General features: G+C 52.2%; 1 protein-coding gene across 2 annotated transcripts in view; it reads right to left on the bottom strand.

The window, feature by feature from the left end:
• Window positions 1–19994, bottom strand: part of LOC100092287 (myelin basic protein) — a 49909-nt gene that overhangs the window by 19025 nt on the left and 10890 nt on the right. For both annotated transcript variants that reach the window (XM_029052676.2, XM_029052675.2), the window contains exons 2-3: window positions 14517–14591; window positions 9697–9790 (exon numbers count right to left, since the gene is read on the bottom strand). In XM_029052676.2, the coding sequence (XP_028908509.1) occupies window positions 9697–9790; window positions 14517–14567 (145 nt within the window). In that variant the 5' untranslated portion in view covers window positions 14568–14591. The remainder of the gene's footprint in view (window positions 1–9696; window positions 9791–14516; window positions 14592–19994) is intronic.

The raw sequence follows: 19994 nt of genomic DNA, 5'->3' as shown, positions 1-19994 counted from the left end.
AAAAGGAGAACCTGGGAGGGGAGCCCTAGGAGACCCTGGGTGGAATCTGGAGGCCCCAAGGGAGAGACTGAAGGTTTGGAAGACAGCAAGGTTGAAAGTCACCTGGAACATTGCAGAGTAGTCATGGAGCAGGGTGGAAAGGTCAGTGAATAGCCATTGACCAGACCACAGGCCTGCTCTGGCCCGTTCTTCTCTGGGGAAAATGGACACTGGTCGATTCCCTCATCCCCAGATATGCTCTGGCACCTTGCAGTCCCCTGCCTCCCAAGCCGCTGGACTCTACCTACAACCACCTCCAGGCCGCCAGGGAGTAGAGCATTACCAATCCATCATTCAAGGGTATTTATGGAGTACAGAGCACTGTACTAATTGCTTGGGAGAGTACAATACAATAGAGTGGGTAGAACGTGACCCTGCTTTCAAGGAGTTTACAATCTAGAGGGGAAAGACAGCATCAAAATAAATTATAGATAGGGGAAGTGGCAGAGTAAAAAGACATGGACAGAGTATTGTGGGGGCTTTAGGGTAAGGTGAGTATCAAAGTGCTTAAGGGACACAGACCCAAGTGCATAGATGATGCAGAAGGGAGGGTGAATGGGGGGATGAGGGCTCCGGCCTCTTGGAGATGTGACAGCTTTAAAGGTGGGAAGAGTGGTGGTCTGTCATATCCGAAGGGCATGGGAATCCAGGACAGAGGGAAGTCATGGGCAAAGGGTTGTGTGAGGGACATGAGATAGAGGCACAGGGAGTAGGTTGGTGCTAGGGTAGTGGAATGCGTGGGCTGGATTGTCGAGGGAGATGAGTGAGGTGAGGCAGAAAGGGACAAGCTGACAATGTGAGTGCCACAGAGAGGGGCCCAACTGCCAAGGCATCACACCAGGTTGGTGGGCATCTCAGCCTTGTCTGCAGAGGCTTCTGCTTCTCTACTGGGCCAGAAACACTATGTGCAGGTGTTTACCCACACAAGTCTAGCCCCCACCCAGAAGACAACGAGTGTATTATTTACCTCTAAGCAGCACCCAGTACAGTGCTCAGCATCATAGTAGGCACCAAGTTCGGTGTTCAGCAAGCAGCAGGCATCGAGAACTGTGCTATGCCCTTCAATTTATCTCCCTTTCCTGGATGGCCACTGAAGCAATCCTAAGCTAAGGTGCCCTCCTGATCGGAGGAGAGCTGATTGCCGGACCTGATGTAGAGTGGACTCTGGGAGCCCGGATTGGCATTTTAGAACCAGAACCACTGGCCACTCCAGGGCCCACCTGAGGGACCAGGTAGTTTCCACATGGGCTGAGAAACAGCACCAGTGGGAGGCCTCATCCAGAAACATGCCACAGTCTGGGATAGCTGCCATGGTAGGGGGCCGCTACTGCCCTGGGGCTCCAGGAGCACGTACACAGCGACAAATGCTGACGTTTCAGTTAATAATAATAATAATAATTAGCATATTTCTTAAGCGTTTACCATGTGCCAGCTCTGGGAGGATACAAGCGAATCGTGTTGGACACAGCCCCTGTCTCACATGGGGCTCATAGTCTCAATCTCCATTTTTACAAGATGAAGGAACTGAGGCACAGAGAAGTGAAGTGACTTGCCCAACGACACACAGCAGACAAGCGGCAGAGCTAGGATTAGAACCCATGATCTTCTGACTCCCAGGCCTTCTGACTCCCACGCCTGTGCTCTATCCACTACTCCACACCGAGTCCGTGTCCTCCTAACTCCTCAAGAATGTTACCCATCAAACAGAAACTGCCCATCAGACAGAAACTCTTACCATCGCTTTAAAGCACTCAATCTGCTTTCCCTATCCTACCTCACCTCACTAATCTCCTACTACAGCCCAGACCACACACTCTGCCTCCTCTGGCACCAGCTTACTCATTGTACCCCGATCTCTTTATAATAATAATGATGGTATTTGTTAAAGTGCTTACTATATCTAAGTACTTTCTAAGCACTGGTCTCAGCACCAACCCCTTTCCCACACCTTCCACCTAGCCTGGAACTCTCTCCCTCTCCGTTATACACCAGACCGTTACTCTCTCCACCTTCAAAGCACAATTAGGTCACATCTTCTCCACGAGCCTTCCCTGATTAAGGCCCCTTTCCTGGTTGACTTTACCTTCTGCATCGTCCATACACTTTGGATCCGTGCCTTTGGACAGTTGATATTCACCCCACCCCCAAAGCAACTTATGTACATATCTTTAAATTGTTTATTATAAATGACTTATTTATTCATATTAATGTTTGTCTCTCCCTCTGACTGTAATCTCATTATGAGCAGCGAATGTGTCTGCTAATTCTCTTATACTGTACTCTTAGAACAGTGCTCGCACATAGTAAACACTCAAACACCACTGATTGATTGACTCTTCGCAGAGGGCAGAGTGAGGGAGAGCATATTTTTGGTGGTGGCGGTGGGGGGTTAGGGGAAAGAGAGGGGGGCCCTCCTGAGGAGACCAAGTATCTCCAGGCCCTGGGGATCCCCAGGAAGGTAGAGGTGGCCCAGCCTGCCCTTCCCCTTGCCCTCGTCCTAGGACCACACAGCCTCGGGCCACCCCTGGCTGCAGTCCCCTGGAGGCGGAGGGCTGGCTGGGGGGGACTTGCCCATGGCTGAAATTCTCCTCTCTGAGCGGCATGTGGACCCTTCCAGGCCCCCGCAGAAAGTCTTCAAACACTTGGACACAAATGCATTTCAGCTGCCCACCCGCTCGCACAGAGCCGAGCCTTGGTCTCCTTGGACATATTGTTTCAATTGCCCGAATACCCCAATCTCCCAGACTCTCCCCTGGCTGGGGGAGGACCGCTCTCCCTTCACCTCCTGGCCTACTGTCTCCCTCTCCTCCTCCGTTGGTCCCTCAAGCCCTCTCCCCTGCCGGTTCTCAGTCCTCCCTTTTCCCCCATCCCCAATGCTGGTTCCCCATCCCTTCAGGCGCCCCACCACTTCTCCCTCCCCAATGGTCCTGGGACTTTAAGCACTTGCTCAGACCAATCGAGGTAGCTACTGAAACACGGCTCACCCCCGGAACACAATATAGGCCACAAAGCAAACAACGTTGGCTGCGAGGATCGAGCACGACTAACTGTGATCGAGAAGGGTCATCTTCCAGTTTCCTCCAATCCCCTGGGAGGAAGGCACCGGTAAACTCAGCTTCGTCCCTTTTCAACTGACCCGAAAGAGCGGCTGCCTGCTGACCCAAGGCTGCGGCCCCCGGCCTGCTTCCCCCTCCCCTCTCCCGGAGGCTCAGTTAACGAAGTTCCTGTTGTCAGGCTGGTGGCCCCCGCCCCGATCGGTTCACAAAGGCTGATTGTCATGGCCTCCTCATCTTGGGTGACTGGGGTGCAGTGCTTGGGGGTGTGGGAGAGGGGCTGGGCGGGGGGAAGGGGCCAGGATCTCTGGGGCCGGCCGCCCTCCAAGCCCAATTCCTGGGGCTTTACCTGCCCCTCCCCACCCTCAGAGAGGAGGTCCGGTCCGGGCCTCGACTGTGGGGTGGCATTGTCAAGGAGACGTATCCAGGTGCCTGGGAGGAGGGTGCTTCGGGCCTGACCGCTGCCGGAGCAGCGTGGGCTCTCCTGGAGCCGGCTGCAGAGCTGGCGTGGGTCTCCCGGACCTGCCGGCCATGCCAGAGCTTGGAAGTCGAATGGAGCCTAGGAGACAATCTGGAGTCCCTGCAGCCTGGGCCCCAGCAACTGCTAAGGAGAAGACACCTTGGCCCCCCAAACCCCAACACATCGGGACGGGAGTCAATGTGGCTTTTTCCTTTGCCCAATTCCCAGCAGGGCAGGACCTGTGGAGAAGGGGACACAGACCAGGCTGGAGAGTGAGGGAGGGCAGATGGCAAATAGGCTCCAGCCCCGAACACGTTAGGAGACTGAAATGTAAGCCTAAAGCGGCTTTATTGTTCAGTTTTAAATTAGGAAAAGCACACGTCTAAAGAGCCCTACAAAATCTAATAATTCCCGGCCCCAGGAGAACTAAACAGGCCCTGGTCTGGGGTGCTTAGTTCTGGGTTGGCAGGGGTGGCCGTCTCTCTTGTCTCGGGGCCCGGGAGCCGCAGTCTTGACTAATTCCCTTTGTTCTTTGCATTTGTCCGGTGCTTGTACCTCCACATCAGTGACCTTAGTGACCTCACAACATCCCTGGCAAAGAGGCAAGAAGGGGCGGGGTCCCTTTTCCCTTTAGACTGTTATCTCCCTGTGAGCAGAGATCGGGTCTACCAATTTCATTGCATCGTATACTTTCCCAAATGCTTAGTCTCATGCTCTGTACACAGTAAGAGCTAAATAAATACCACTAATTGATTTTACACAAGGGGATACTGGAGCACAAGAACAGTTAAATGATCCGCCTGAATGTTCCCAGTAGGCCAGGGACAGAATAATAAAAGTCCCTGTTTCTTTCCCTCTTAGACTTGTGAGCCTCGTGTTGGGCAAGACTGTGTCTGATCTCATTATCTGTTTCTATCGTAGCACTTAGCACAGTGCTTGGCACATAGTAAGCCATCATTATTGTCGTTCACAGTTCCCTGAAGAGCCTTTAAGTTTCAGGCTACAAAACCACCCCCAAGAGGCCAAACTCGAAAATGCAGGGTACCCAGCACCCCAATATCTGCCACGATCCGTCAGCGAGGACAGCAAGCCCGGGGGCTCCTCTGCTGCTGCTCCATCTGGGTGGCCTTGCCCTTCCAGCTCAGGGCCCCTTTCGCGCCTCCCATGGCACTCAAGCCTACCCAGAGGTACTCTGGGAAGGCCACCCACATCTGGGGGAGCCCAGCTGTCCTGAATGACGTGACGTCCCCACTGCGGTTACCGAACCTGATAGGTGGTCTGTCCTCTCACAAACTGCTGACCCTGGTCCCATCATAGGGGATGAGAACTTTCCCTCTTAATAATAATAATAATTGTGGTATTTGTTAAGTGCTATTAGCCAGGCGTTGTTCTAAGCATTGAAGTAGATACGAGATAATCGGGTTGGATACAGTCCTTATTCCAGAGAGGACTCACAGTCTTAATCCCCATTTTACAGATGAAGGCACTGAGGCCCAGAGAAGTTAAGTGACTTGTCCAAGGTCACACAGCAGACAAGTGGCAGAGCCGGGATTAGAATTTAGATCCTTCCGACTCCCGGACTCGTGCTCTATTCACTAGGCCATGCTGCTTCACCAGGGCGCCAGGCTATTTGCAGCAAAGATCAGCCCTGGCAGAAGCTGGTCCTCGCCGAGGCCAACTGGGCCCCTCCACGCTGCCAGAGTTTCTCTGTGGCCCCCGAGGGCTGCCGTGCTCTCTCCCCTGGCTTCTGCCCCAGCCTGACTCCGACAGGACAATGATCTCTGAGGGAGGGGCTGAGAGGTGGGATTGACCCCTCGCGGGACACAATATCTGCTTTCAGAAAAGGCTAAGGGTCAGGGCAGCACATTCTCCATTCCCGTACCAGCTGGTGGGAGTGAGTGCCACCTCTCTCCCTGTCACACATCTACGAGTGACCTCCAACGAGCTGGAGACCAACTGCTAACCAGCTCGGTGGATAAACCGGCGGGCGACAGGGCCACAACTAGGTGGGAACAGAAGAGAGGCTCTCGGTGCCTTCCTCTCCCATGGAGCTCTGAGGTGGAACTCTGAATTCCGGCATTCCTCCCACCTCAGTGCTGGGAAGCGGGCCAGGAAGAGGCTTTAGCGGAATCAGAAGAGCTTGAGGTGGAGCGGGGAAGGTTCTTCGCTTCATCTCAGAATGGGGAAGCGGTTTGACATGGAACTGGCCTGGCTTTTTGAATCAGGCCACAGGCCTCGGGGAGATGCCTGCCTATGCTGGGATGCACTGCCCTGGGAAATACCTCTGATCCTTCTCCAGTGGGACAGGAGGCCTCCTCGGGAACCGAGCTTTGTGGACAGGTCAAGCCCACCTGCTTCTCACTGGTCCAGGGGTTACTCTGGTACTCTAGTGCAGTGCTTGGGACAAATACCACACTGATTAGGACAGGTCTGCAACAGTTAAAATCACAATGTCACACTGTTCCACCTCTACCTTCTTTCACCACATAGTCACAAACCTCCCTAGATCGATTATTAAGCACTTATTTAATGCCAAGTACTGGAGTAGATTCAGGACAACTGATTGCACCGAGCCTCTGTCCCACACAGGGTTCAGGCTGAGAGGGAGGCAAAACAGCTTTTCTTACCCCTATTAACGATGTGCAAGCCGAGGCCTGAAGACACCCAGCAGGCTGGGGGTGAGGGAAGGCATAAGCTGTGAGGCTCTAGCCTGGGTTCCCTGACTCTTGGCCCTGTGCTCTTTTCTCCAGGCCACACTGCCTCTCCAGGAGAGGGCATAGAGAGGAGCGCCTCACCCTCTCCACCCGCTCTCACACTACCTGCCTCCCAGTCAGGCAGGGCAGTAGGAAGAGTCTCTGACCCAGCCAGGGGTAGTTACTGGTCGAGATCACCGACGGCACTATAGGTCACTTTCTATCATATGAAGAGCCAGGGTGGCACAGAGTGACCAGCCCTTGGGCCTGGAGCCAAGGGTTTGGCAACAAGTGGATAAAGGTAATGAGAGTGGGCAGCCCTGCAAAGCTGGTCCTCTGTCTGTAGGAGGTGAGAGGGGTGAGGCGGAGCGGGCAGAGGCACTTCCCGACTCCTGGCTGCAGCCCACGACAGCTGCTGCTTTGTGTGCCAAGCTTGGGGCTGACGCTCTCACCCTCTGCTCCCCTGGCTGCTCAGACGGCCGTTTGGGCCTTCCCTGACCTCAAGTGACTCGAGGATCCTGGGGCTTCTGCCTGGGACACCCAGAAGGGGTACGAGGACCTCTATCACCATTTACTCTCACCAAGGAGTCCAGGAAGGGGGCTGGGAAGAAGTCCAGGGAGAGAAGGAGCCCAGAAAGTAGGCCCTGTCACCCTTCTCTTCTCCCTCCACCCTAGAAGGAATTATCATCCCTCCAGGGCCCAAACCAAGGGGAGAGACACCAAACCTCTCTCCCCAGGCGCTGGACAAATCTGACAAAGCCGGGAAGTCCCAGAGAAGGGAAGCCTCTCGTTCTCTGAGAGGAAAGGGACTGTCACTGGATTTCACTGAGGCTCACCTGCACACGCTTGGTCTCGTGGACGGGCGACCACAGGCCATGGTGGAGGAGGGCATCAGCACAGCCCACGCTGGGTGGGGTTCAAGTACGAGAAGGCCACGTGACCCCTGTGGGTCTGGGACAGGAACTCCACCACCCCCTATGGTATAGAGCCGTCTGAACACCAGCGGTGGCAAAACTTCCATCCCGATGTTGTGGGCCCAGGACCACCGCCCTGCCGAGGCCATTAGACTGTGCCTGGATCCCAGGCTACCCGCTGAAGAAATAGTGATTGGCACTGTGAGGGCCCAGTCCCCAGAGTGAGCTCCCTGAGGGGTCTTTCAGAGACCTCAGAGTGTCAGCCACAGGGGGACTGACAAAATAGCATTTCTGGAAATGTGGAGCTTGTAGACTTCTGCTCTGAGCTCCCGGAGCATTGACAGTTCCGCCGCTGCATTGAAAAGTTACCACGAAACCACATGGTGGTTCTGGGATCCATGTTGGGCTTCCAGAGAACAGAGACATGGGTGAGACATCCGCCCTGCTGCAGCAATAACCAATGTAAATGGCAGGAGGGCGGCGAACAGGGCAGGGCGTTGGCTCGGAGAGGAAAGCCCTGACACTGACTGCTCCCTTACAATATGGAACTAAGCAACCCCACAGTCCCTCAAGGTGTGATGAAGGACAGGCCAAGAGCAAACTCCTTCAGGTCAGGAGAGTGAAACTGAGAAAAAAGTTAGCTCCTTGCAGACTGTCAAGCTCTTAGGACAACTTAAGCGCTCAGCAGATGCCACAGAATGAGCGTCCCTGTAGTGGCCCACCCGCTCTCATCCCTCTGAGAATGAGGGGGTTCAACAAAAATGGCAACCACTTCCTGATGGCTCCCTAAACACCTTCTCTTCTACAGAAGATGGGGGCTTACAGAGCAAAGAAAACTTCTCAGCATTCACAGTAAGGCCCCTGGTCCAACAAGTAGTGTGGCCAAATAGGCAGAGCATAGGCCTGGGAGTCAGAAGGATCTGGGTTTTAATCCTGGCTCCACCACTCATCTGCTTTGTGACCTTGGGCAAGTCATTTCGCTTTTCTGTGCCTCAGTTACCTCATTTGTCAAATGGGGATTAGGACTGTGAGCCCCATGAGGAGCAGGGACTGTGTCCAACCTGATTAGCTTGTATTTACCCCAGTGCTTAGAACAGTGCCTGGCATATAATATATAAAGGGAAAAAAAAGCACTCTTGGGGAAGTCACCACAACAGCCAGAGCCATGAACATGGACAAAGGGTCCCAGAACCAGTGGTGTACCCACCAGGATGGGCAAGCACGGAGGGGACAACCTGCTTGAACTTCCCTGGGCCTCTGAGAAGATGGCCCAGGAACTTCCCAGGCCACCGGCTTCAAGAAGCCAAAGAGCAGACTCCCGCAGCCTTCGTCGCCCTCCACTGATGGCCAGCTCTGAGCCAGAGTTCTCCCGCAGAGACTCGCAAGGAACGCCGCTGCCCAGTCGCTATGGGGGGGCATGATGAGGCTTCAGAGCCTAGCGGGTCCCACTGAACATCTCCACAGCATACCTGGCACAGGAAAAGTGCAGGGGACAACACCAAGACCCTGACTTGGGTTTTCTAGCTCTTACAAAAGGATTTGACCCTGTCGGTAGATCTGGAGTTTTGTAAACTAGCAGATTTTGCTGTCCTGAATAGTTCATTAAGACTCTGATGTTTATGATGGACTGGCTTTCTGGGACAGAGATGGGGGACCCAGTAGGATCTTTCCCCCAGCACCAAAGGAGTACAGCAGGGATTTGGAGTGGGTCTGGTCCCCGCTCAACTTCTTTCTTGCAGTCAGACTTGGGTCTACAACGAGAGGCCTGGATGTCCGAGTTCAAATACGCTTCCGCTCCTCTGGAAAACCCTTCCACCCCAGACTCTGAGGCGTCACCTCATCTCCTGGAGACGGTCCTTCAAGACTTGCCTGGAATGTGTACCTTGCCATCCCCTGGAAAATAGCAAGAGTCTTTTCTCTGGCCCTAAAGCCAACATCAGGTTGGGTGAAGTGAGCTGCAGTGCTGACCACCGTGGAAGGAACTCATCTCGGCTGGTGTTCTCAAAGATTGCCTTGCAGAGGGATGGCGGGGAGCCGGTGAGGGCCCAGACGGTAGCTTGTCGGTTCAGACCCAGGCGGCTGCTGCTGTGAGTGTGGACGTGTGTGCAAGGGTGTTGTGTACGAGCTTGATGTCAGCTATTGTTCATTCCTGGCGCTGGTCAGGGAGCAAGGGCTAGAATGCCCCCCTGTGGTCAGTCAGCACTCAGTGGGGCTATAGGGAGGCCATTTTCAGCCTCATCTGAGAGCGAGCACTGGCAAGACTGAACCGTGGATGGAAAAGGCTGCTGACTGATTGACCTCCAGGCTTAAATGGAATCAAACAGAACACGCTGCTCTTGGGGAAATGTGCTACCTGGCTGAGATTGCCGTGAGGGAGAGAAGGATGGCGGGGACTGTGGGCAGAACTGGCCCAGTGGATCTTGGGGCACACAGTGTCCACAGTTGCACCCCGGCTGTTGTCCCTGGCTCTCCTGGCAGTTGTCCCCAGGCTCTGCCCTCTTTGCATCCCTGGTTGTACCTGGGTCTCCCAGACCTACCAAACACATCATTGTCCTCTGGAGAATCGGGACTCAGGCTGTTGTGGCAGGGCTGCTGTGGGCTGGCTGCCTCTCCCTCATGGGTCTCGGCTTCCTGAAACAGAAAGGGCAGTGCCGTCAGTTCACCGCCTGGCATGCCGGGGTCCAGAGCAGCCATCACGGACGAGGGAGGCTGGCTCTGAGAATCAACCCTAGATCCGCACCAGACACAGAGAGCAGATTGACTGGACACCCAGTGGTTATCATGGCCCCACTCGGACGACGGCTGAGCCGAGATCTGTCAGAGGCCCCAGGGCCGGGGCTCCTAGACTGCAGGTGAAAACGGCAATCAAGGCTAGTGTCGGCCACAGGCTGAGCCTGGCCAGGGACAGACTGAACCAAGACAGTCTTTGGACAGGGCCTCAGTTGTCCAGTGGTTTCCCCTGGCTGGGCCTTGCCAGTCTCTGGAGGCTTCTCAATGAGGTATGAGAGGTCAGACCCATTCTGTGGTGGTTTCCTGGCCTGTACCCAGGCTGGTGGCTTTTAGTCAGTTGCCCAGGAGTCAGAAGGACCTGGGTTCTAGTCCCAGCTCTGTCACTTGTCTGCTGTGTGACTTTGGGCAAATCACTTCATTTCTCTGGCCTCAGTTACTTCATCTGTAAAATGGAGATTGACAGTGAGCCACATGTGGGACATGGACTGTGTCCAATCTGATTAGCTCGTATCTATCACAACACTTAGTGCAGTGTCTGGAATGTAGTAAGTGCTTAATACCAAAAAAAAAAAATTGATCAATGGTATTTATTGAATGCTTATTGAGTTCAGAGAACTGTACTAAGTTCTTAGAAGAGTACAATTCAATGCTTCCTGCTTACAGCAAGCTTACAGTCCCAGATGGTTTCTTGCTTGAGTCACTGTAGCACTGGCCTGAAAAGGCTGTTTTTAGACTCTCCTTTAGAATGGTGCAAGAACCACTCCGGTCTTGGACAGGAGTGGAGAGACCATCCCATCTCCACCTCAGACACTCAGAAAGCTGCCTCCTCCGGGAGGCCTTCCCCTCTAATCCCCCTCAACCTGGCCAGGCCACCCTGATGGTCACCAATTGATTGAGTTTCATCTTTTCGTCCATTCTATTCACAAAGTCAGGCCCCTGCAGATCCCATTCACTGGGCCCTGACTTGGTATGGTGTGGTGTACCGGGGTTTGGGAAGTACAGAATAGCGAAAGGATACCATCCCAACCCTCAAGGAGTTTCATCCTAACGAGGGAGACAAATGCAAAAATACTTCCGTGGCTCAGGCCCTGTTGGAAACTGCCCATGCAGAGAGGCAATGGAAACTCATCCCCCAATATTGCTGTGGGAAGGCAGCTGGAGGTTCAGAGTGTTTGAAACCCCGAAGGCAGAATTTACTGGTCCCAATTTCACTCTGAATTTGACACACCTGCTAAAACCACATATTTTGACTGGGGGATACATTTAGCTTTCTCTGATGGACAATACAAATGAAAGCTTAAAAAAAAGTCACTTCATTCTGTCATTCAGTACCGATATTATTGTGCCTCATCTCGCCCGTGACTTCCTGCTCATGCCCTCCCCACTGCCTGGTTCTCCCTCCCCCTTCACTTTTGGCATATCACAGCTCTCCCCATCTTCAAAGCCCTCCTGAGATTACATCTCCTCCTCCAGGTCTTCCCTGATGAATCTCTCTTCTCTTCTGCTTTTATCTCAACTCCCACATCAATCTTTCTGGCTTACACATTCAAGTATGTACATGTATACACACACACACACAAACCCCCCGCCCCCCCAAAAAAACCCCTTTCCTCCCCGCCTTACCGGAAAGCCCTTACATACATAACTTCACACCTGAATACCTCCTCCTATCTGATTATACTCTTAGGTCTGTCTTCTCTGTGAGACTATAAGCTCCTTGTGGGCTGGGATCATGTCTACTAACTCTTCTGTAACCTCCCAAGCACTTAGGACAGTGTTGTGCACCCAGGAGGTGCTCAAAAAATACTACTGATGGACTGATTGGTTGAGCACCCACTCTCTGTGGAATATCTACAGGCTGGCTACACTACTGATTGATTGATTAGATGGCCAGTGAACTTCATAGAGAGCAGACATACTGGGATACACTCTCTCCAAAGAGTGTATATTAACGAGTGATATAGGGAGGGGGTAGGGAGGAGGGCAGCTCAATCAACTAATCGTACTGTGAGATAATATAGTGCTTGCAATATAACAGATACATTACCTGCCCAAAAAGAGCTTAGAATCTGGAGGGGGAGACAGACATTAATATAAATAAATTATGGATATGGTTTTGCTCTCTGGTGGAAGACCCTGTTTCACAGAGAAAGGGGGGTGAGCCGATGGGCAAAGGGACCGTCAGTAATTAAGGAAGGTGACCCTGTTCCTCTCAAAGAAAGGGGCTGGCTGGTGACATTCACCACACTGACCTGGGAGGGGACGAGGCTTCTGACTGTGCCTTCCTCAGCCAATAATTAGGGCCACTACTAGCTCCTCTCCTCCCTTCCCCTTCCTTTCCCACATCTCCCCTCCCTCTTCCCTTCCATTACCTGGGTTCTCTGAGGTAATCATTTTCTCAGCTCATCTACAAATAACACTTCTTCCCTTTAGGATTTAATTTAAAAGTTTGGTAGGGTGTGTGCTTTTTAATCGTTTCCAGTTCAAATAGAAATTCCAAATGAGAAGCAGCATGGTTTAGTGGAAAGAGCATGGGCTTGGGAGTCAGAGGTTGTGGGTTCTAATCCCAGCTCCACCGCTTGTCTGTTGTATGACTTTGGGCAAGTCACTTAACTTTTTAGTGCCTCCGTTAACTCATCTGTAAAATGACCATTAAGACTGTGAGCCCCACGTGGGACAACCTCATTGCCTGTATCTACCCCAGCGCTTGGAACAGTGCTTGGCAGTAGGAGAGATGTCACTTAAGTCCACTGCCTTGGCATTCTGACAGCTGACAGTGATACCCCAGCGATAGTGATACTGCAGCTGAGAGTTGTGGTCTGGAATTAAGTAAGCCATCAGCAGTATATTTGTACTGAGCACCTTTGGAGTGCAAGACACTGTACTGAGTGCTTAGGAAGGGAAAGCAATACAAAGCTCAAGAGAGAACTTCAGTGAGTATCAAAGAGGCAGGTCTGGCTGGGTCTCTGGCCCCGGGGCTAAAGTCCTGCAGATGGGGCCTTGGACAGGACGATTCAAAATCCAATCTCTTCTGGGGATTTTCTACGTGCCTTGCTGGGGGCTCGCCTGGCTGTAGCATTCACCGAGCAAAACACGCTTCGCTGCGGCCCAGGTTCGACAACAGGAAAGACACTGCAAACCTCAGAGGGGGAGCTGACAGGTTGGGAGCTGCAGACGATGCATCTGCGACTCAGAACACCTCAGATCTCCGTGAACGAAAGTGCTTTTTTTACTTTCATTTCTGGTCAGTTTCCTCTCTGAGCAGGGCCCACGTCTGACTCTTCTTTTTATTCATAGCAGTCTGTCTCCCTGGCCACCCCATCAGAAAGATGGAATCAGAGGCATGGGGCTGACAGCACAGGTCCGTCTGGAAGAACACTGCAAGTGGCCACTGGGAGCCCGGCTCCCCTCGAATACGGAGCAGGAAAAGCCGGGGGTGGGGGGAGGAGTGGCTGTGAGGAGCAGAAGAGCCTGTGACCCGCCAGAGAGGAAGTCAGTGTCAGAAAAGAACAGCCGCAGAGCTGGCAGGGCTGGGTTGGCCCTAACCCTGGAACCCTTGCCCTGGCCCCCAGTGGAAGGGGGCGGCAGGAAGTGGCTCAAGTGTGGCCATTTGCCTTTGCCACACGGCACTCCGAGCCTGCTTGTGGCCCTGACCCTCAGGGAGAAATTCAGAGCAGAAGGGGCCTCCGGTTTCCCCCAACTGAAGCCGACACTTTCAGATGGAAGGTCCAGAACTGTTCTGGTGCCACCCAAGTGCGACAAAGAGGCAACCTTCGGAACAAATCGGAAGGCACGGGGTGGGGTCTAGTGGAAAGAGCATGGGCCCGGGAGTTAGCAGGCCTGCGTTAGATTTAATAGCTACTTTGTGACCTTGGGCAAGTCACTTAACTTCTCTGGGCCTCACTTTCCTCATTTGTAAAAAGGGAATAAAATACCCATTTTCCCTCTCTCTTAGTCTATGCCATATGGGACAGGGGTGTTGTCCGATCTGCTCATCTTGCTTCTACCCCAATAGTCAGTCACAGTGCTTGGCACTCAGGAGGTGCTTAACAAGTAAAGCAAAGGGAGTGGTTCAAGAAGCTGAGGCAGTTAATATTGTGGAGTGGTGTTGGTGATAGTATTGCTCATGTGTGGTGAGGTTGCGTGTGTATTTGCACAACTAGCCACCTCTTTCACGTGAGAGGGAAGGCCAGGCAAGAAGGAGGGGGTGTGTGTATGGAGGAGAGGATGTGGCCCCCAGCCCAGCCCTGGCTCAGCCATGCAGATTCCAATACCTCTATCTCTCCGCCAGCCAGAGATAAGTCCAGGGCAAGAGAGACGGGGTGGGGGTTTGACTTCACTTCAACCCGTGGGACTCGGAGACATCCCACCCAGCTGCAGGCTGACCCGAGCTCTTGACTCCAGGAGATATGGCGATAAGACCCCGAAAATCATTTTCGTTCCGGCAGTCAGCCCCTTGGTTTCTCTCCGAGACCACGGCCAGAAAGACCTCTCTGCCCACCTGCTGCTGTCCTGGCACCGGCAGCAGCCTGTGGGAACCTGGAAAAGCCATAGCCCAGTATCCCCATACACCCTCCGGGGAATAGGAAGGGAGCAGGAAAGGGCAGGGACCTGGCCTAGTTCTCACCTTAGCAGGTTCTCCAGGGAGCAGCTCCCGCTTCCCTGAGTGGTTTCCCATGGCGAGCCCCTCCTGGGTCCAAGCCTGCCAGAGAAGAAGAGAGATGGCATTAGGAAGCGGTGAAGGGCTAAGACAGGGAAGACATGCCAGTGGTCCAAACCCAGTGGGGGAGGTGGATGCTGACCCTGCACTCTCTCCCTTGGTGTCTCCAGGCAGGGTCACCAACAGCAGCTGCCTCCCCTCGCTACAACTGAGTACAGGAAAAGATGGCCAGCCTCAGCCCCGCCCCCACCCTCGGGGCCAAGACCCCAGCCTCTTTCCCCAGTACTCAGCTCATTGCTTTGTCCAAAATGAGGGAGCAACATCCCGGATAACAGTAACAACAATTTGGGAGAAAAGGCTCCCACAGAAAGTGGGAAGAGGAGTGGATGGGGCAGAGAGTTTGTTTTAGGTGGGACGCAGTTCTCTGGGGGAGAGGAGGGATCTAGACATCTCCACAGGGCCTCTCTGGGGATGCACAAAGACCTCGGGAGAGACCTAAGGAAGCAAGTGACAGGTTATCGATTAACTGGGCCACTTCAATGGCTAATGGGGGAAGGGAAGATGTGAGTGCAATCTCTCACCGCAGTCACCCAGGAAATGTTTTTTTCTGAAGCCGCTTGCTTCAGAGCAGATACACATATACGAAACACTGTCCAGCCGTGCCCGATTTAACCACAGCCCCCCATTCTCAGACACATACGTCCAGCCCAAACCAGTCCCACCCTCCACCCATCCTGTTCACAGAGTCAGTCCCACTCAGGCCCCGTTTACTGCTGCCACCACTCCAGGCCCCACATGAAATGGTGTGGCAGCACTCACAGGGACAAAGGCAACTCACTGCCAATGTCCCACAGATTGGAACTCCAGATGACCCTCTGGCCCTGCCAGTGACCTGGACCTCCACTTCTTGGCCAAAATGCCAAGTGGGAAGACAGCCGGGATGGCTGGGAGCCTTGGCCAAGGTGGGCAGCCTTGCAGGTCACCCCTCTCTCTGATGGGCACCCACGCCCGCAGATCTCTGGCCTCAGGAATGTCTGACCCTGCTGAAGCAGCAGTGGCGGGGACCGGGGGAAGGTCTTAGGCTCGGCTGTGATCACCGCTTTCTCTCTCCCTGTGGAATACGCAGCTGGAAAGTAGTTCAGAAGCAAGACTCTGTCCTGCCCTCACAGAAAGGATAAGGCAAAAAGTGGGAGTGGGACGAAAAAAGAGGCCTCAGCGGGAAGCCCCGGGTTGCCCCTACTCTGGCTCGGCTCCACATAACTGCTCCAGGACCTGGCACTGCTGTTTTCAAACATAAAGGGTAGCTATAATTAGGGACTAAGGTAAAAAAGGGACAATCAAATCTGTTTCCAGAGAGACATGGATCCAGATGCTAAGGTTCTGGCCGAGACAGAATGAATCAGACAGATAGGAGGAGTAGGTGTGTGATGTCACCCTCGACTCCTCCCTCTGGTTCAACTCCTATATTCAGTCTGTCGCCTAGTCCTGTCAATTCTTTTTGCACAATTTCTCCAGAATCCGCTCTCCCCTCTCTATCGAAACAGCTGCCACTCTGGTCCAGGCACTTGCTCTTTCCCCCCTAGACTACTGCATCAGCCTCCTTGCTGATCTTCTGGTTTCCAGCCCCTCCCTTCTCCAGTCCAGACTTCACTCTATCACCTATATCATTTTTCTAAAGCCTCATACTGTGCTCATCTTCCCACTCCTCAAAAACCTCCGATGGCTGCCCATTCCTCTTCCCTTCAAATAGAAACTCCTAACCGGTGGCTTTCAGGTGCTCTCTAACCACTGCTCTCCCTCACTACACCTCAGATTGCACACTTTGTGCCCAAATCCCATCTCTTCCAAGAGGCCTTTCCGGATTAATCTATCTCTCCGAGTCATATACCCCCAACTTTGACTTCCAGAGTTCTGTGTCATCTGAGCACTTGTGTGCTAACTACCTCTAGACTAGAAGGTCATTGTGAGCAGGGAATGTGTCTATTATATTGTTATATTGTACTCTCCCAAACAGGACAGTGCTCTGCACACAGTAAGCCCTCAAATATGATCGACTGAACTTGCAACATCCCTATATATATGTATATTTATACTCACATATATTTATCTTACACATATTATCTAAGCACTAACTCACGTACAGAGCCCCTTGTCTTCATTCTTTTTGCCTGTAAATTAGTTCTGTCTGTCTCCCCTGACAAAGCAAAAGCTCCTTGTGGGTTGGGATCATGTCTATTTACTCTAATGTACTCTCTGCCAAGTGCTCTGCACACTAGATGCTCAGTAAATACGACTGATTATATGCCCACAGTTTGTGGATCACAGTTTCAGCCAAATAACTGTCACCACAATGAAATACACGTTACCACAAAGGTCTTTTCTCAGTTGACATCTCTACACTGGTAAATGGGTTTCATATGTAGTCATGAACACGTTTCAAAAGGTAAAATGCAGAACTGGAACTGAGTCTGATTGATTATCCTGTATCTGATCCACTGCTTAGCATATAGTAAGTGCTGAATCAATACTGGAACCAGTAAGAGTTTGGGACAGGGGGAGGGGGTGAGATCATTCTTCTGCCTCCTCTGTGGTGCTTCTGAAACATGGGAGCATTCTATTAATTTGAGAAGCAGTGTGCCCTAGTGGACATAGCAAGGAGCTGGGAGTCAAGGGACTAATCCTGGCTCTGGCATGTGTCTTCTGTGTGACCTCTGTTACCTCATCTGTAAAATGAAGATTAAATCCTACTCCCTCCTACTTGGACTGCGAGCTCCACATGGGACAGGGTCTGTGTCCAACCTGATTAACTGGTACATACCCTAGTGCTTATAACAGTGATTTGCACATAATAAGGGCTTACCAAGTACCATCATCATTATTAGAACCCCTGCTGAATCTCACTTTAGAAAGCTCTGCAGACTTTCCCTGCAAGCTCACTGTCCAGGTGGGCTGCTGGATCAGTCAGGGAAGACTGGGGTTGGGGAACCGCATAACTCCTTTTCCAACAGAGCTTCACACTACACTCCTGCGGTACAGAATGGAGAGTGGATTAAAGATGAGCTGTGTCAGATTTAGAAAGGAAGAGAAGGGAGTACACCTAGGCCCGTGCTGCCTCCCTCCCCAAGCAGAAGTTGTGGTGGGGGTGGGAAGGCTGGGAACTGGAGCCAGCACATACCATGGTACACGCTAGATCTTGGCTGTTTCCGAGCTGGGGGTGGGTGGGTGGGAGAAAGACAGTGGCCCAGAGGAGTTTCCCTCTTGTCATCCTCACCACTGAATCCACTGATGGGCTGGGACCCATGTCGCAGACAGGGTCAGTCCTCAACCATTCCTTTCTGCATCTGTGCCCCAGCGACTCAGTCAACAGCTCTGCCAGGGCAGTGCCCACAGGTTTCCTGCCCCTTGCTGGCCTCGAGCACCCGGGCAACCAAGTCCCTGCAGAGGCTCCAGTTCCAGCTCTAGCCTCTTCTTTTAAAGAGGCCGGAGGAAACGGTCCAATGGCCGTCCACCACCCTCATCAAACCTTGGGGACTCCGCGTGTCCATGGTCGCTCCCAGAGCCAGGGCTGTTTCTGAAGGAAAATCCCAGCACCACTGAACCCTGGACTGAAAAGGACTGGTTAACTATTATCCTGAAGCGGTAATCTCCTCAAACATCTTAATAGGGCCAAACCCTGCCAGACCTCTGCTTTTCAGTAATAAAAATTCTTCATTAAACCTGTGGCTTGGGCGGGCAGGTTCTACCCGCAAAGGCCTCTGATGTAACCTACACATTCCCTGGAGCGGTCTGCAACTTGTAGGGTAGAGAGCACTGTACTAAGTCACTCTCCTCCTCTCATACAAGCATATCAGCAGTCTGTCTGTCTCACCTCTTGCCCAGGCACTGTATTCTGCCAAGATTGTGCCATCCATGGGGCTTCAAAGAGAAATGAATGAAGCAGAGTCAGGGCCAATTCAACCTTGGTTTTGAATAATGGCCCAGAGCACAGAGTGGGGACCAAAGCTCACAGTGCTCTGCCCGCAGTAAGCACTCAGAAAATACAATTGAATGAATAAATGAATAATAATGATGGCATTTGTTAAGTTCTTACTATGTGCTGAGCACTGTTCTAAGAGCTGGGGTAGATACAAGGTAATCAGATTGTCATACGTGGGGCTCACAGTCTTAATCCCCATGTTACAGATGAGGTAACTGAGGCACAGAGAAGTTAAGTGACTTGCCCAAAGTCACACAGCTGATCATTGGCGGAGCCAGGATTAGAACCCACGACTTCTGACTCTCAAGCCCGTGCTCTTTCACTGAGCCACGAATGGAAGGTGCCACTTGAAGCTGAAATTCCTGTGCGAGGGCAGAGTGGGTCTCTGGTCATGATCTCCTGGGCAAAGCAACAGGATGTAAAGTTGCTTGACAGGCAAATTACAAAAGGGTTACATTTGTTTCAATATTTGGAGACTTATGAGAAGTCTGAAGGTCAGGTATTCAAATCTGTGGTCCTTTGTTGGCTGATGATTTGTTTTCAAACCACAAAACTCAATTAGCAAGAAATGAAATAAAAGCCTGTGGCCCTCCAACACTTTAACTGGAGGAAAACGTCCCTTCAGGGAGGTCACAGGGCATCTTTCCAACACCTGGAACCAGGAGGCAACCAGGGCAACCAGCACTCGGTTCCTCTGCCTCCAGAAACACAGTCCTGGGCTAGACTGGGTGACCTCACTTGATTTCTGTGTACACGTGGAAGTGTCACTAGCACTGGAAACAGAACTGGAGATAGAATTCTTGTCATCCTCTCTGAGAAATGAAGTTGAAAAATCTACCGGGATTTATACTGCCAGTTTTAAACCAGACTTCTCATTTTCCTCAAATAACAATGCCAGGGATGGTGAAACAGTTACAGGAAATGGTGAAGACTGCATACTACTCCAACAATCATCCTGTCAATCAATTAGTAGTATTAACTGAATGTCTCCTGTGAGCAGAGCGCTAAACAGGATGCCTCCTGTGGGGAGTGTGCTACACTGGGGGCTTGGGAGAACAGGGAGAAATAAAAAGCTCATTCCCAAGCCTCAAGGAGTTTATAATCTAAAGAGGGACACAGACTGTATCCATACAGTGAGAATAGGAGGAAAAACAACTACAGCTGGAAAGAGCAAGAGTAAAGTAAACCAAAGTACATTTTAAACTAAGAGTGGCCAGGAGAGTGGGGATTAATCAAGGAAAGCCTCCTGGAGGAGGTAGCTTTCAGGGAGGATTTGAGGGTGGGGAGGGATGTGATTTGGTGAATTTGTGGGAAAAGACAGGTAATGGGGCAGAAGTGGGAAAGGCAGGAAATTACAGAACAAGGGGTAAACTGGAGGTTAGGCTTGCAGGAAGAGATGGGGGCAGAGAGGGAAGAAGGAGAGTGAGTCTGTTCACTGGCTGCTCACCTTCTCCGTCACAATAAAATCA

The sequence above is a fragment of the Ornithorhynchus anatinus genome, chromosome X2 (assembly GCF_004115215.2).
Source record: "Ornithorhynchus anatinus isolate Pmale09 chromosome X2, mOrnAna1.pri.v4, whole genome shotgun sequence".
Classification (NCBI taxonomy): Eukaryota; Metazoa; Chordata; class Mammalia; order Monotremata; family Ornithorhynchidae; genus Ornithorhynchus; species Ornithorhynchus anatinus.
The sequence above is the reverse complement of the archived record's forward strand: the minus strand, read 5'-3'. Positions and strand labels throughout refer to the sequence as shown.